The sequence below is a fragment of the Macaca mulatta genome, chromosome 9 (genome assembly GCF_049350105.2).
Source record: "Macaca mulatta isolate MMU2019108-1 chromosome 9, T2T-MMU8v2.0, whole genome shotgun sequence".
Lineage (NCBI taxonomy): Eukaryota > Metazoa > Chordata > Mammalia > Primates > Cercopithecidae > Macaca > Macaca mulatta.
The window spans coordinates 30,882,217-30,898,904 of NC_133414.1; the positions used below are offsets into that span (position 1 = coordinate 30,882,217).

General features: G+C 42.9%; 1 protein-coding gene and 1 non-coding gene across 51 annotated transcripts in view; both read right to left on the reverse strand.

Moving 5' to 3' along the window:
* Positions 1 to 16,688, reverse strand: part of LOC695267 (supervillin) — a 271,952-nt gene that overhangs the window by 81,435 nt on the left and 173,829 nt on the right. For all 50 annotated transcript variants that reach the window (XM_077946150.1, XM_077946143.1, XM_077946148.1 and 47 more), the window contains 3 exons: positions 13,143 to 13,200; positions 12,875 to 13,026; positions 8,364 to 9,030 (listed from right to left, as the gene is read on the reverse strand). In XM_077946150.1, coding sequence (XP_077802276.1) covers positions 8,364 to 9,030; positions 12,875 to 13,026; positions 13,143 to 13,150 — 827 coding nt within the window. In that variant the 5' untranslated portion in view covers positions 13,151 to 13,200. The remainder of the gene's footprint in view (positions 1 to 8,363; positions 9,031 to 12,874; positions 13,027 to 13,142; positions 13,201 to 16,688) is intronic.
* MIR604 (microRNA mir-604) lies at positions 3,700 to 3,793 on the reverse strand. The gene has a single exon (NR_032641.1). It is a non-coding gene; the product is annotated as a microRNA mir-604 (primary transcript).

Consider the following 16,688-nt stretch of genomic DNA (forward strand, 5'->3'; position numbering starts at 1 on the left):
GCCTCAGCCTCCTGAGTAGCTGGGACTACAGGCGCCTGCCACCGCGCCCGGCTAATTTTTTTTTTTGTATTTTTAGTAGAGACGGGGTTTCACTGTGGTCTCGATCTCCTGACCTTGTGATCCGCCCGCCTCGGCCTCCCAAAGTGCTGGGATTACAGGCTTGAGCCACCGCGCCCGGCCGTAAGGACTTCTTTAGTACTGAGAATGTAGCATTTTCCGGGGGCAAAAACAGGATAAACATGTGAGATAACCAATTTCTTCCAGTCTCCCTTTGAGCTCATCTCAGTGAAGGCCCGAATGCTGTAACCACAGCCCAGAAAGGAGGGAGGGAAGAGATATGTGCAGATGCACAATTGTCAGAAAATGCTGGAATCTGAGGAAGGTGCGAGGCTGGACTGGCATCCCCTCATCTCCTGATTTGAACCACCACTCCTAGAATAAGGTAAATAGGGACTTGACAGCTTTCATCATAAGACTAGACTAGAATCAGCCTTTCAGGGCTGTGGACTCAGTTCACAATGCTCCACAAGTGGCCGATGATTTTCTGCTCGCTTATCACGATTTGCATTTACTGTTTAATAATATTTATGAGCAGCCTGACTCAGACCACATACAAGAACCCCAATCCCAGACAAAGTAGAAAGAGCCTTGTCAGATAAACAAGTGCTGCTCACAGTGTGTTCCGCCGATCGGTGTCCCTGCTCCATGATTAGATAAAAGGCTCGCACCGGAAGGGAAATTAACAACATCACTAAACCTGCTGTGTAGTTCAGCTGACATTTTCTTCACAACATGATTTTCTTAATGAAGGAAACTGTACATAATTTACATTCAGGCGCAAGTGTCTCATAGGTTGTGTGCTGATAAACAGTTTGCAGATTGGCTATGTCGAACAGCATTGCTATAGTTTGATGATACTTTAAGCAAACAGAAAACAGCAGAATATTCATTCAAAAATGATTTTCTAGGCCACTTGAAATTGTTGGATATCCCAGTTGTAGTGAAGGAGATATGAAAATGACTAGGGCAAGGTATCTGCCCATCTCTTAAAACTTCTACTAAAGTAATGCTATCACTGCAATCATCCTTACCAGACTTACAGAAGAGCTTAATACCAAATTCGCAGTGCCGTGTCTGCAAAAATCCTTACGAAATTACTAAAGTCCACTTCTGAATATGACAGCCATGATCTAGGGTGCTTAGCATTTGGTGTCTTTTTTTTTAATTTTTAATTTCTGTGGGTACATAGTAAGTGTATGTATTTATGGGGTACATGAGATGTTTTGATGCATGCAATGTGTAATAATCACATCATGGAAAATGGGGTATCCATCCCCTCAAGTATTTATTCTTTGTGTAACAAACAATTGAATTATACTTTTAGTTATTTTAAAATGCACAATTATTAGACTATAGTCGCCCTGTTGTGCTATCACAAAGCAGGTCTTATTCATTCTTTCTAACTATCTTTTGTACCCGTTAGGTGCTGGACATTTGACTATCCTTCCTACGATATAGGGTGGCTGTGAAGTGGCATCTGTGGGACTCCTCATTTGGCTCATGACCTCTTTCTCCTCTTTTCCCTTCTAGCACAATCATCAGCAACCCAGAAGCCAAACTAACATCGGGGCTCCCTTTGCTAAGCTGAGCCAAGCTCCAGCTCTGATGTCTCTGGGAAACTCACAATACGATAATGGGAGCAGACTGGTGCGAGAGTCTAAACACCAAAGAAAGTGGAAGTGACTCCAAAAATGGTCCCAGTTTCTAGTAGCCCATTTATCCCTAGTGTTCCATTACTGGAACGCTAAGCATGTGGGAGTTATTTATATTCTACAAACATCACCAAGGTCTGATTGCAAAAATTAAAAAAATTGCAACCTCAGGCATACATGGGTTAAGGAGAGAGAAGTTACCAAAAAAACAAAAAACAACCTGGAAAGGTCAAGAAAGCAGGGCAGATGGGAAGGTGGACTCTTTTCTGGACACATTTGTCAGGGCCTCTATTAGAAAGAGATACCCAGATGTAATCTGACCACTGCAGGACGCAGGGGAACCATTGCCTACCTGTGCTATTGGCGACTCACTTTCATTAATGTCCCCCAAGATTGGACTAATCACTTTGGCAGTCATATAAAGAACTTCCTGTCAACTAAAACCCCTAGGTATGTTTCCCATGAACTGCTGTTAAATCAGGTTTCCACAATCTTGAACTTGTGCACTGATTTTTTCCCCATCTAAATACAGAACTTTATTAAATTTCACCTTGTTAGTTTCTAACCATTGTTCCAGGTACACGTGCTCTCTTGCCTATATGATCCTGTTCTCTCTCTCCCCCTCCTTCTTACTTCTCTTCCCCCTCTTCCCCCTCCAACTCTGTCCTCATCCCTCTCTTTTAGTCATCAAACTTATTTACAATCCCTCCTCCAGAAATCTGATCTAAATACATGCATTTATATGCGTGTATTACATATGGTGCTTAAAAAGCCTTGTTCTCATAAACAAACAGATGATTTATTTTGTGGAATCTTGGGGTGAGCCAACCCTTCACAGGGCAGAGGTCACCTACAAGGGGAGAGGCTTACAGGGTTACGGGGGACCAGAACAATGAAGTGATGACTTCAGGTGTATCAGAACTGTTTTGATGAAGCAACTGGCTGGCAGGGAATTATATTACCAGGAAATAATAACTCACTCCAAGTTTTCATAAAGGCCAGGGGTTGCCCTTGCGTTGTATCCCCAAGTATATAATAGTATATAATGATCAGCTTTAACTCCCTACAACTCCCAAGGGTCTACAGACTAAAAAGTGCTTCCTGTTACCAAAGTGAAGTCAAATCCAGCACAGTCAAATTAGTTTCACCATGTGGGTGTCCAGCTCTAATTATATACCAGCTTCTAATTATAAAACGTTAAGAATGGCTATTAATTTCTGAATCTCATTAAAATTAACAGTTAATTTGCTAAAAGTCGCTTGTTTGGAAAAACTGCTAATGACTGTTCTGCAGATACGCACAGGTACAAAATCTGCAAGGACACAGGCTCAAGGACAAAATTTTGCATTTAAAATCTCACACTCCTTTGAGTTTTCAGCTAGTGTACATAGTAGCTAGGGTTTGAGAAGATATATTTATATTTAGTCCAATGAATAGGAATTGTCTGCCAGGCCCCATGGCTCACGTGTGCAGTCCCAGCACTTTGGGAGGCCAAGGCGGGTGGATCGCTTAATGCCAGCAGTTCCAGACCAGCCTGAGCAACATTGTGAAACCCCGTCTCTACCAAAAAATACAAAAATTAGCCGAGCATAGTGGCGTGCACCTGTTAAGTCCCAACTACTCGGGAGGCTGAGGCAGGAGGAACGCTTGAGCCCAGGAAGTCAAGGCTGCAGTGAGATTGTGTCACTGCCCTCCAGCCTGGGCAACAGAGCAAGACCTTTTCTCACAAAAAAAAAAAAAAAAAAAAAAAAAAAAAAAAGATAATAAGAATTGTCACTTGCCAATAAGAACAGGATGAAATGAAAAAAAAGAGGGAATGACTTACTCATCTATTTTAACAGCTGGGATTCTAGAGTATGGCAGGGAGCACAGGTGTTTGGGGGTACAGGGACTAAAAGGTGAAGCCAATTCCATTCCAGTAATAGAACAAGCTGTTAGGAGGACCTAGAGGTCTGTTCTTTAGAGAGTGGCTCCCAAGATATATGTTTCTCCGTGATGCGCTGTCCTGAATCCCGCAGCCCGTGTCAGAAAACCTGCCTGCTAGTGGACACGGGAGCGTGGAAGGTCAAGCACGATGCTCTCCTGCAGACACCTCTCTCAGTGCATGGAAACAGAACACTGAGCCAAGAGAGCTTGAGGCTCTGGAGTCAGTTTTTAGACTAAAACCTCTCATCGGGAGATGAGCAAATGCAACCAGAAATAAACTCCATGTGCCTAGCACAAGCCTCTTCCTTTCTTAGTGACTCAGGCTGCACCGTGTCAAGGTGTTGCAGAAGCTGCATTCCAGAGGGTGCCCTGATCTATTTCCTGAGCTGATCCAGAGCTCTCTGGCATCCATGGGAGCCCTGCCCAGACTGTCATCCACCAATGGCAACTCTCCCAGGGGTCCAATGTCAGCCTCAGCTCTGCATGAAAACTCCATATCGTGTTCTGACTACTAAGGACACAATTTGCTAAGGAGAAAGGAGTGGTGAGGGGCTGCAGTACAGTAATGACAAACAAAACTAACGAACGAGGGTTTTCTAGAGGGGATCACCACTAGAAAATGAGGTCTACCGGCAGGGCGCCATGGCTCACGCCTGTAATCCCAGCATTTTGGGAGGCCAAGGCAGGTGGATCACTTGAGGTCAAGGGATCGAGACCATCCTGGCCAACATGGTGAAACCCCATCTCTATTAAAATTGCACAAATGAGCTGGGCGTGGTGGCACATGCCTGTAATCCCAGCTACTCGGGAGGCTGAGGCAGGAGAATTGCTTGAACCCAGGAGTTGGAGGTTGCAGTGAGCCAAGATTGCACCACTGCACTCCAGCCTGGTGTCAGAGTGAGACTCCATCAAAAAAAAGAAAGAAAGAGAGACAGAAAGAGAGAGAGAGAGAGGGGGGGGGAGAGAGAGAGAGAGAGAGAGGAGAGAGAGAGAGAGAGAGAGAGAGAGAGAAGAGGGAGAAAGAAAGAAAGGAAAGAAAGAAAGAAAGAAAGAAAGAAAGAAAGAAAGAAAGAAAGAAAGAAAGAAAGAAAGAGAAAGAAAGGAAGGAAGGAAGGAGAAAGAAAGAAAGAAAATAAATGAGGTCTACCTTCCATTTCACTCTCTTTGCCAGTCACATAGTTCCCTGAGAGCAAAGAGTGACATATGGATGCTTAGCAAAGGTAGCAGCAGGACTGAAGACAGTGAGTTTCTCCACTCATAAAAGTAACAAACACAGCACATTTCCTTTACATAGATACATGAGATGCATAAAGTAACAAATTCAACAAGAGCTTTGGATTCGGAATTTCTAGTAGTAGCAGAAGTTTAAAAATCTGAATAATCCATAGGACCTAAATTCCTTTTAATTTTATTCTAAAATTCACAGTGGTGGAATTAACAAAGAATGGTTCATAATCAGTAACACTACCTCTCCTGCAAATAATACCATTTCTGAAATTCCAAGTTTACAGGTTTGTAACAGTTGGAGAGTGGGGCTGGAAGTATCTTATTATTTTCTACTTCACTTATTTCGTTACTATGTGTATTCTTAGTTTTCTTCAGAGCAATGTGTCCATCTGAATTCCCAGGCATCTAACAGAATTTCTGAGTTAAAGATCTGTAATATCAACTAATCAATTAACCAATTTTAAAAAAATCTTCTTTATCATATAAATTGAATACTAAAGAATTATAAAATAAATGTATTACTCAGGTAAATATTGTCCTAAATACTGTTATTTTACCTATAATGCTTAATGAGTATAGTATAGTGAAGTATGAGAATTAATGATTATTCTGTATATATGCACAGGTGTGTACAGGTGTTAGTGTACATGAGCGCATTCAGAAACAGCTTTGGAGATGGGACTCACATCTGAATGTTTAGGACACTATAGGTGGTCTTTTGATGGTATATTCATGAGTGTCATTGTATTCATATTTAAATAAGACAGCCTCTTGCTAGCAAGCACAGAACAAAATGATTAAATGGGAAGGAGTTGATTCAGAGATGCAACAGCCAAAGTTTGGCAGAGCTAGATGATGGCAGAGTGCAGCAGTGAGAAAAATACTCCATTTTAGTGACAGAAAAAATCCATAAAAACCCACAGCATTAAACATTATTTATGGATACTTTTTCTCTTCACTTGTTAATTTTAAAGTTTTCGGTGACATGTTTCCATGTCAGATGACATTATTATTTTCACATACAGTTATTTAGGTCACCAAGGAGGTTTCTTTTGTTACTGTTTTGGGTTACAATGTATTTTTTTTTTTTTGGTTCATCTTACTTCCCCCTAAGCAGGAATCAGAAAATGACTTTCTGAAACTTGAATTTCCTGGTTCTAGATAAAGACTATCGAAGCAGAATTTTAATCCTTTGTAAATCCATTTTTACAAGCTGAATCACTGCTGTCATTACAATGTAAATCTTAACTGTTTTTAATGTCAGATTTGTCACACATTTTCCAACCCTCTTTATGTAAATACATCCCAGGTATTTTCCTAATAAATACACAAACTAATTTGGGTTTCTTTGCCTATGAATCATAGAATTGTATACCTTAAATGGCTTAGAAAAGAAGGTATGCACCTCTTCTAGAAGTCCTTACAATTTCTTAATTCTTTTAAGTCTTTTTCATGAAAGTAAAGTGCTGTGAAGCTAAGGCTTGGCTTATGAAAACTTCTAGGTAATATGCATCTTCAAAATAACCTATAAAGAAGTCGCTTTATTTTGTTACAGGCCTAAATATGTCGACAGTGCTTTTTTCTAGGTCTTAAGACAAGTTATATACATTTTTTAATATTAAGATTTTAACTCATACGAAATATGAAGTATCCTGTCCTTTTATCTGGGATGCTCAACAAAGTCTTAATTACTATTATAACTGATTTAAAATCTTACTGAGAATCTATCATACGTGATCTAGGTGACTAACTCACATACCGTGATAATGACTTCAACAGCTGCCATCATGTGGCAATCTGAAATTAGATTCCTCATTTCTTTTAAACCAGTGTAATTATATATCTCTAATATTCTTTTTAAATTGGAGTCTGCTAGGTTCTTTGTCCTACTTGCAACACACAGGAAGAACTTCCTTTGGTAGAGAGTAACTAAACCAAGAACATGGTTTCTATGATGAAATGCAAATTCTCAAACAAAAACCTTCTTTTCAAAATATGAGACAGTACTCACAGTCCCTACATTTCCAGTAGTTAAAGCGAAAGGCTGAACAAGCGTGCTCAGAATGGATCCTTGGGATCTATGGTATTTAATTCTGTTGGAAGCTGATCTCTCTAAATATTTCAGTCTGGATCCTTGAGTGTGCAATGACAGGTCTTTGGGTTAATACATTTCAGTACCACAAGGGTCTGCTTCACATTTGTTCCTGCCACTTAGAGATGACCAGGTGTGCACCCCTGTGTCCCAATGGGAAACAAATAAGGGTGTTTCTCACATATGAGTCTTTTTCTTTCAGAATGAATCTCCCTGACCTTAGGTTCTCATCCCTTCTCAATTCGCCTGGGAAGTTATTGCTTGTTTGAACTGAAAAATACAGTTAAGATCCACCTAGACAATTATCCCAAATCTTTAAGCAGGACAGTTAAGTAAATTGCATTTTTAATATGGTCATCACGGTTTTAAAATTTAAATTTGGAAGTAAACATATATTCTCTTCTGTCATTTGACTTTCTCATTTCATACCGTTTTCAATTTCTCCAAATGGGAGCTGCTCTTATCTTGAGTGGATCCTTTTACACAGTGGTTTTTCTAATGGCTGATCTTTATAATGCAGGGTTCTCACACATATCTGTGTCCTAGTATGTGATATATTTACAGAACGAGGCAGTCTAGCTCTGTTCCGTGTATATTGCAGTGATACTTCTGTGCCCTGCGCTGAGATGCTTCCACTGGTTAGTGGTGCTGCTTCTGCTCTGTGATTCTAACCACAGCAACAGAAGCCATCACCAACAATCATCAGTCTCTGATATGATTACAGAAAAGCCGTGAAAAGATAAACTATGAAATGGGGGTGAGACATCCAGCAAGAGGGTCCTGAAGTGAGGAGTCCATGAAAGTGTCCCCATGATACTTGTTCAATTTGTTTTTAAAAAGAACATAAGAAACATACAAACAGAAAGAACACGAGGCTTCCTGCTTTGGTAGAACCTGTTTTGACACGGCCAAAATGTAAGAATCTTAGGGCAGGTACGGTATCGTGTCCATTTTAGTGAAACAAGAGACTCTCCTGTTCGACCTCCCAATGCCGGTAATCCCAGCGCATTGGGAGGTCGAACACGAGAATCTCTTGTGGTCAGCCTGGGCAACATAGTGAGACCCTATCTCTAAAAAAAAAAAAAAAAAAAAAAAAAGTAAAAATTAGCCAGACATGGTGGCATGTGCCTGTGATTCCAGCTACTTGTGAGGCTGAGGCAGGAGGATTGCTTGAGCCCAGGAGTTCAAGGCTACAGCAAGCTGTGATCGTGTCACTGCCCTCCAGCCTGGGCAACGGAGTGAGACCCTGTCTTTGGAAAAAAAAAAAAAAATCATATACCATGATATTTCTCCAATGAGCCTCGACCTCCACAAGATGCTAAGAATACCCAAACCCTATCACACAGAGAGGCAAAAAGAAGGTATTCTCCTGCCTTCAGGGTGGTTATCGTGGGCTGGATGCTTACCTGGGTCGGGCCTCAGGGGACAGCTGTGGGTCACCGAAGGAGGGGCTGCGGGAGGCCGCCTGCTGCAGGGAGGAGCTGTGCATGTGCTTTGGGGACCGTGGCACTTCGGTGAAGGAGGAGTCTCGCCCAGACAAAGAGAAGGTTGAGGAACTCTCTGCTGCTGGGGACAGGTCATGGGCCTGCCGGGTGGCACTCAGCTCTTGACCTCGTCTTTGGTTTTCTATGTTCAGCAGCACCTCCGGGTCGGAAGCACCGTCACCCCCACGGAGGGCATAGTCCTTGGATTCACCTGCACAGGTCTTGAGCCCCATTGTCTCGGTCCTGGGGTACGGAGAACTCGCATCTCTGCTTGACTCTTCCTGTTTGTCACTTTTTCCTCCTCGTTTTTCGACAGCATCAGGCTCCTTCCTGGACTTGGTATAGCGGGATAAATACTCAGAGTCGGCCTCAGGATCCAGGGTCAGCCCGTATTTCTCTGCCAGCTGTCGCCTTCTTTCTGCTTTGTACCTTGCAATTCTTTCGGCTTTGGACTCCAGACTGTGGGTGTCCATGGTACCTGAACCGTAGGGTGAGTCACCGTGGACGCCAGAGGTTTCTGTGCAGTATTTGGATCGAGTTTGCTTTTCTAGAGAAGAATCAGAAGTTTCCTCCTCTTCATTTGATCGGCCTACAAGAAGGTCACGTGGATGAGAGGTGCAGATTTCAAGTAAAGACATGTATTTACACATAGAGTGACACTCTCTACTGCACACAGCACACACCCGGGTGCCCATGCGGTGAAGGACCAGTTTCTCACTGAGGTGTGTTCACCTAAAGTGACTATTTACCTGGACTGCTGAAGAAGTCTGAGATCTGCAGTGAAATCTACAAAGGCTGTGAATGTGCATGTTCTACAAGCCCCGTAAGGCGTGGCTTTAACTTAAGCTCAGCCCCTTCACTCCCGAGAGCACCTCAGAGTTCGGTGCTCGTTCAGTGCTTATTTCCCCTTACTGATTTACTCTTTTTTGTGGAGTTCAGTATTTCACGTGGAAGGCCATAGGATGGGTTCAGAGTCCTCTGGGAAAGACACCAGACAACTGAGCTGCTGCCAATGGACAAGGGATGGATGCCGGTTTCCCAGGATCTGAGAGTAACCATAACTATATGGCCCATATCACTATTCACCAGGCTTTTCTTTTTTACAGAAGTGTTTTTTTCCCCAATTATAACACACATGCCTGATGTAGGAAATATACAATGTGGGCCTGGCATAGTGGCTTATACCTGTAATCCCAGCGCTTTGGGAAACTGAGGTGGGAGGGTGGCTGGGGGCCAGGAGTTCGAGACCAGCCTGGGTAACATAGTGAGACCCTGCCTCTACAAAAATTATTTTAAAAATTAGCTGGGCATGATGGCACATGTCCATGGTGCCAGCTACTCAGGAGGCTGAGGTGGACAGTTAGCTTCAGCCCAGGAGTTTAAGGGTGCAGTAAGCTATGATCAATCGTGCCACTGAACTCTAACCTGAGCAAGAGAGCAAGACCTTGTCTCAAAAAAAAAAACCACAAAAAACCTACCAATCATTACCCTACAAATTAATAACATTTTTATATATTCCTTCTAGTTTTTCATAGAATTTTTTCTTTATAAATTATTTAGTGTTATTAATATTCTATAAAAATGATTTCCCGCTTGGCACATTCTATAAAAATGTTTTCCCGGCTGGCTCACACCTGTAATCCTAGCACTTCGGGAGGCTGAGGCAGGCGGATCACGAAGCAGGCAGATCACGAGGTCAGGAGTTCGAGACCAGCCTGACCAACATGGTGAAACGCTGTCTCTACTAAAAATACAAAAATTAGCCAGGCGCAGTGGTGTGCGCTTGTAATCCCAGCTGCTCAGGAGGCTGAGGCAGGAGAATCGCTTGAACCTGGCAGGCGGAGGTTGTAGTGTGCCGAGATCATGCCACTGCACTCCAGTCTGGGCAACAAAGTGAGACTCTGTCACAAACAAACAAACAAACAAAAATTTCCCATATTTGGAAATCTATTTTGAAGACGTCACTTAAGGGTCCTAACAGTCTATCTAGCAGGCATTTCATTATTACCTTAACCCTTCCCATATGGTCTTTTTCATTCCACCTGAATTAAATATACATGTATCTTTTCCATTATTTTCTTTAAATTAAACAGGTGAGTAACTGGAACGAATTTTGGAGTTTGGTATGAAGTGAGAAGAGGGATATGCCTCTTCCCACCCTCTGGCGAACTCATTTTTTTATTATGATTTTATTAAATAATTCTTCCTTTTCTCACTACTATGTGAAGCTTAAACTATCATATACTACACAGATTATCATTTCATATACACCAAGGTTTATTTCTGGCTATAAATTTTGAGACTCTGATCGTGTATTGACATTTCATGCGTGTAATTACTTTTTTTTTTTTTTTTTTTTTGAGACGGAGTCTCACGCTGTTGCCCAGGCTGGAGTGCAGTGGCGCGATCTCCGCTCACTGCAAGCTCCGCCTCCTGGGTTCACGCCATTCTCCTGCCTCAGCCTCCTGAGTAGCTAGGACTACAGGCGCGCGCCACCGCGCCCGGCTAATTTTTTGTATTTTTAGTAGAGACGGGGTTTCACTGTGGTCTCGATCTCCTGACCTTGTGATCCGCCCGCCTCGGCCTCCCAAAGTGCTGGGATTACAGGCTTGAGCCACCGCGCCTGGCCTCATGCGTGTAATTACTTTTTAAGAGATGGAGTCTGGCTGTGGTGTCCAGGCTAATCTTGCACTCCTGAGCTCAAGCTATTCTCCTGCCTCAGCCTCCCAAAGTGCTGGAATTACTGGTGTGAGCCACCATGCCCAGCTTTTTTTTTTTTTTTTTTTTTAATAATTGCACGTGATTTTAAAATATCTTCGTTTTCTAGCTTTCTGGCCACAGGAAATTGGAAACTGTAGAGACAAGCAAACTGATAACATCATAAAATGAGATCAACAGCTCTCTCTGAGCAAGAAACTAGAAAACACCGGCTATAAAAAGCAGCAGCATGGCTGGGCTTGGTGGCTCACGCCTGTAATCACAACACTTTGGGTGGCTGAGGCGGGGGGATCACCTGAGGTCAGGAGTTCGAGACCAGCCTGACCAACATGGTGAAACCTCATCTCTACTAAAAATACAAAAAAATTAGCCCAGTATGGTGGCAGGCGCCTGCAATCCCAGCTACTCTGGAGGCTGAGGCAAGAGAATCGCTTAAACCTGGCAGGTGGAGGCTGCAGTGAGCCAAGATCACGCCATTGCACTCCAGCCTGGGCGACAAGAGAGAGACTCCATCTCCAAAAATAAAATACAATAAAAAAACATTAAAAAATACAAAACAGCAGCACAGCGCCTCAGAGCCAGGGACTGTGGTGGGAAGAGCAGCCCTGTGTACATCCTCCTCTCCTAAGGTCAAGTTGAATATTTGATGACAACAATGACTGAGTGATTAGGGAAAAGCTGAGTCATGCGCCCTCAACATACTGTTTAATATGAAATAAACATGCAATGTAGTTAAAATTACCTACATTAAAATAACTTAAATAGAAAGTTTTCTTGTATCTCCAGAGTAAGAACCGTACTCATTCAAGGTGCTGCTTTGCCTCTAAGGCTCCCTGCTGAGAGCAGCTGCTCCCTGTGCTGGGTCGGAACCTTGAGAGGCCCCTATCTCAGAGCACGGATCCTGTGCTGGGCCCTGAGGATGCAGAAAGACACAGTAACCGCCTTTGAGGGTTGAGGGCCCCAGTCTAGGGAGGAGGAATGACTGGCCCTCAGTTACCCAATAACGTGCCGAGAGGAATCATTTCATACTGCTGTGACACTGGAAGGCCATGTCCGTGAGGCGGGGCAGAGATTACATGCTGTTTTTACTGTCGCTGTTTTTAGCAAATATACTTAATAGCCAGGCATGGTGGCACATGCTGGTAGTCCTAGCTACTCAGGAGGCTGAGGCGGGAGGATCACTTGAGCCTGGGAGGTTGACGCTTCAGTGAGCTTTCATCAGACCATTGCACTTTGTCTCTAAAAAAACTAAAACTAAAAATAAACAAAAACCAAATACACTTAACAAAAAAGTAGGTCAAGTCCACTGGCTCACGCTTATATTTTCAGCACTTTGGAAGGCCAAGGTGGGAGGATCACTAAAAGCCAGAAGTTCGAGACCAGCCTGGGCAACATAGTGAGACTCTGTCTCTACAAAAATGTTTTTTAAAAAAACTAGCCAGGTGTGGTGGTGCAAGCCTGTAGTCCCAGCAACTCAGGAGGCTGGGGCGGGAGAACCCTTGAGCTTGAGCCCAGGAGTCAAGGCTGCAGCGAACTATGATCATACTCCTGCATTCTAGCCTGTGTGACAGAGTGAAACCTTGTGTTAAAAAAGTTATATCCACACAATTTACTTCTGTGGAATCTCTCATGTTCTGATACCACTGGGTGGAAAAGGCGACGTGTAACCAGCCAGGCAGCCTGCTGGAAAATGGGCCACCCAGCTCCACGCTCACCGATGTGGGGGCTGGCAGGGTCGCTGGCTCGCATGTATCGAGGGGTGTCTTCCTCCAGCAGGCGGTGAGTCACCAACCCTGTGCAGCTCTGCAAGAGGATGGGCTGGGTGTCATTTTCAATCCCTTCCAGGCGCCTGGCAATTCTTTCTTTTCTGTGAGATACACCACAAGAGGCAGAGTGAGCAACAGCGATCGAGTCTAAAGGAAAGCAGAATACTGCTTTGCCAAGCTCTCTTCTATTTCCTAATTCCCACTATAAAGATCTTACCTTTTCATTTCTAAGAATTCTTTTTTCTTTGGTTCAAAGATTTGTCTTAATTCTGCAACTAGAAGAAAACCAAAAAAGAACAAAATATAGTATTAGTAGTCATGCGCTCATTTTATTCACTCATGCAACATCTTTATTGAACTGCAAATTTCAGTTCTTGGTTCCTATGTAACAGTGACATGCAAAACTGACCAAGTTCCTGCTTTCTTGGAGACTGTTTCCTAGTAGGGGAGGCAGAGGCCAAATGAATAAGAGTGTGCACACACACACACACACACACACACACACTAGGATGCATCATTCTCTTCTAAGGTCAAGTTGAATATTTGATGCTCATAAAAATGACTGAGTTATCAAGGCAAAGTGAAGTCATGCTCAGTCAACATACTGTACAATATGAAATAAATATGTAATCCATTTAAAATTACGTACATTAAAATAATTTAAATAGAATGCTTTGTTGTATATACATTGCAACACCTATATAGGTGACTCATGTAAATGTCACATATATAGATTGGCTAAGAAGTAAAATACAGGGTAAAGGAGAAGGTTATATTTCATCTAGGGGAATCCAGGGAGACCTGACGAGCAAGGTCTCTCTAGGAAAGTATTTTAGGGAGAAATCTCAATAACTGTTACTAACTTTTGTTTGATTTAACAAAGTATTCTAAGCTTTTACTACGGAAATCATTTACAGAAGCATAGACTAGGAGTGTGAACCCCACAGGGCCATCGGCAAGCTATAAGCATGAACTCACAGCGGCTCCTCCTCCTCCCTCTCATGGAATCTGTCAATGGCTGTAACTATCTGATTGTTTCCCACAGTGCCTAAAGTGGCCGCTTCAATTAGCTACAGTTTAGATGAACACAGGTCCTCCGCCTCCCTGCACAGGCTTTTGCTGGAAGGAAATGTTAACAGTGGTTTCCTTGCTATAATTTAGGTGGATGATGGGCAAGGTAATGACCCCAATGTTTCTGGCAGCATTGGAGAAACAGAACAAACGATGTGCTGAGGATGGGAGGTTCTCACATGACACTGACTACCAGCATATTACTGAGATGCCAGACAACTGTTTCTTTGGATAAATGGCCAAAGTTCATGGAGAATAAAGGCCTCTCTTTTTGCCTCCTCCTCAATAGCTTAAATTAATAAGGGTACATCTGAGTGACTCCTATGAAAGACTCAGAATGGGGTGGGAGAAAGAGAGAGGGGTGGCCGGACAGCCCGGGGCCAGGGCCAATGAGAAGTTTTGAAAGGCTGAGTCACAGGAGAAACTCAAAGGAATTTGGTTTTCGACTGCTTCAATTTCCTTTTTCTTTTCTCTAAGTGGTAATTTTTAGTAATGAGTCAAAACTACACACACACACACACGCGCACACATACACACACAGTTTTATATTGCCCTTTGTGTTCAGGGATTGAAGCCTTGTTTTTCTTCATTTATTTTTAAGTGATAGCCATCTTAAAACTTCAGTTGAATTGGCTTTTGTTAGGGTAGCTGGCTTCGTAGAAACAAAACCTCTCTCCCTCTGACTTCAAAAGGTCTCCCAGTTGGCCTCCCCAGGAATCAGCGTAGCTGGAGGCAGAGAAGTCCTCCTTCTAATTATGTTGCTATTTAGAAGACAGGGGTATAGTGAGAATGGTGCACTCCTGCCATGCGGCCTTGGGAGAGGAGGCTTGGTCAGTAACAACAGCTTCCCTGTCAACAAATTAGCCCTAGTGAGATTATAGTGATAAAACTTTAATGGCTGATAGGACATATTTTCAAAATATTTTCAAGGATGACAAAAACCAAAGGGTTTTATTTAATTATTTAAACCCCAAAGAGAAGAGTGGAGCCCTGTTTTTCAAAAGACCACTCAAGGAGCTATCGAAACCAAATTCCAAGGGTGCCTAAAAGGTACGACTTGAACCCATGCTTCAAACCCCAACTGAGAAATAGAAAATATTATTAGGGTCCTGAGTAGCATAATCACATTCCCTCCTCTCCCCTCCCTTCTCCTGCCCTTTCTTTTCTTTGCTCCCCCCCCTCTTTCTTTTTGAGACAGGGTCTCATTCTGTCACTCAGGCTCGAGTGTAGAGACATGATCTCAACTCACTGTAGCCTCAACTTCCCAGACTCAAGTGATCTCAACTCAGCCTCGCAAGTAGGTGAGATGACAGGCACGTGCCACCACGCCTGGTTAGCTTTTGGTTGTTTTTTGTGGAGATGGAGTTTCGCTATGTCATCCAGGATGGTTTTGAACTCCTAGGCTCAAGGGATCTGCCCGCCTTGGCCTCCCAAAGTGCTGGGATTGCAGGCGTGAGCCACCGCACCTGGCCTAAAATGTCCCTTTTCTCACTCCACGTTATTTCAACTGGATAAGTCATCAAAACCGTTAATACGCAGAGTATCATGTAACTTCCACTGGAAAAAGTTAAGATAGACTTTTCTTAGTTCTAATTAGAGACTGTTGAAAATCACTTTCATTTCATCCAAGTTTTAGTTAATTTAACAATTTTTCTATAGCAATGCAACTAAAGGCACTTTAAAAAAAGATTACAACAGTGCATGGAAAAGCAAAGCAACATGTTGCTTCCTGCAATTCTCGATTTCCCGTATTCCAGAAGGAAAGATCTAGTTGGGAGACTGTGCAAGCCTCCCATCCACAGGAAAGGCAGACTTTCCCACTGCCCTTCCAGGGAACACTGCCCCATGATAGCCATCCACTTCCGGGCATAAGACAAGACATTCTCAGGACAGGATCTAGCAGACACACAGATGGACCTCATCGGGGTCATGGGCTCAGGAGGCTGGCTCTGGAGAGCTCCCAGATCACTATGGGAGTGCTAATGGCTTCTGAGTGGCAAGTGGCCTTGCTGTGAGCTCTGTACCACAGGATGTTGAATGTCCCCGGTTCTCCTAGTGATGCCAAATCACCCCCAGTTGCTGAGACACAAAAATATCCTCATATATTTCTAAAGCCCCTTAGGGACTGCCTTAGATTGAGAACCATTGAGAATCACTGATTCCCCAGTATTAGAATTTCAAATACACAGCCTGTGCCTTAGACACCCAGGCCCTAGTTACACAGCACAGCCGCCACTAGCCCAGCACTGCACTCTTCTCAGTCAAGCCCAGATTCAACGCAAAGCTATGCCAAGTCTATTGCTCCTGGAAGCTAGAATCCATCAACATAGTGAGTACTTGAAGGGACACCTTACGGTCCTCTCTGATCATTCACCGAGGAATTAAATGAGCTCATAAATTAAATTGTCCTTTAAATGTATTAGTGAGCTTATTAATTCTTAGTGGAAATCTATAGTGAATTTTTAAAGGAAAATAAAAAAGTCTCTCTAGAAAACAAATGATGTCCTCTCAGTCTATTCTTTCTAGCAAATATATTTTTAATTACCAACATATGCCTCATTCCTAAGAAACGGATTATAAGAAATGAGGTACAAGACAAAAAGAAGTAACAGAGAGACATTTCGAGTTTTGCCTCTTTTCCCCAAATCTATACTAACATGTAATATAATTAGTGTGTAACTAATGTGTATTA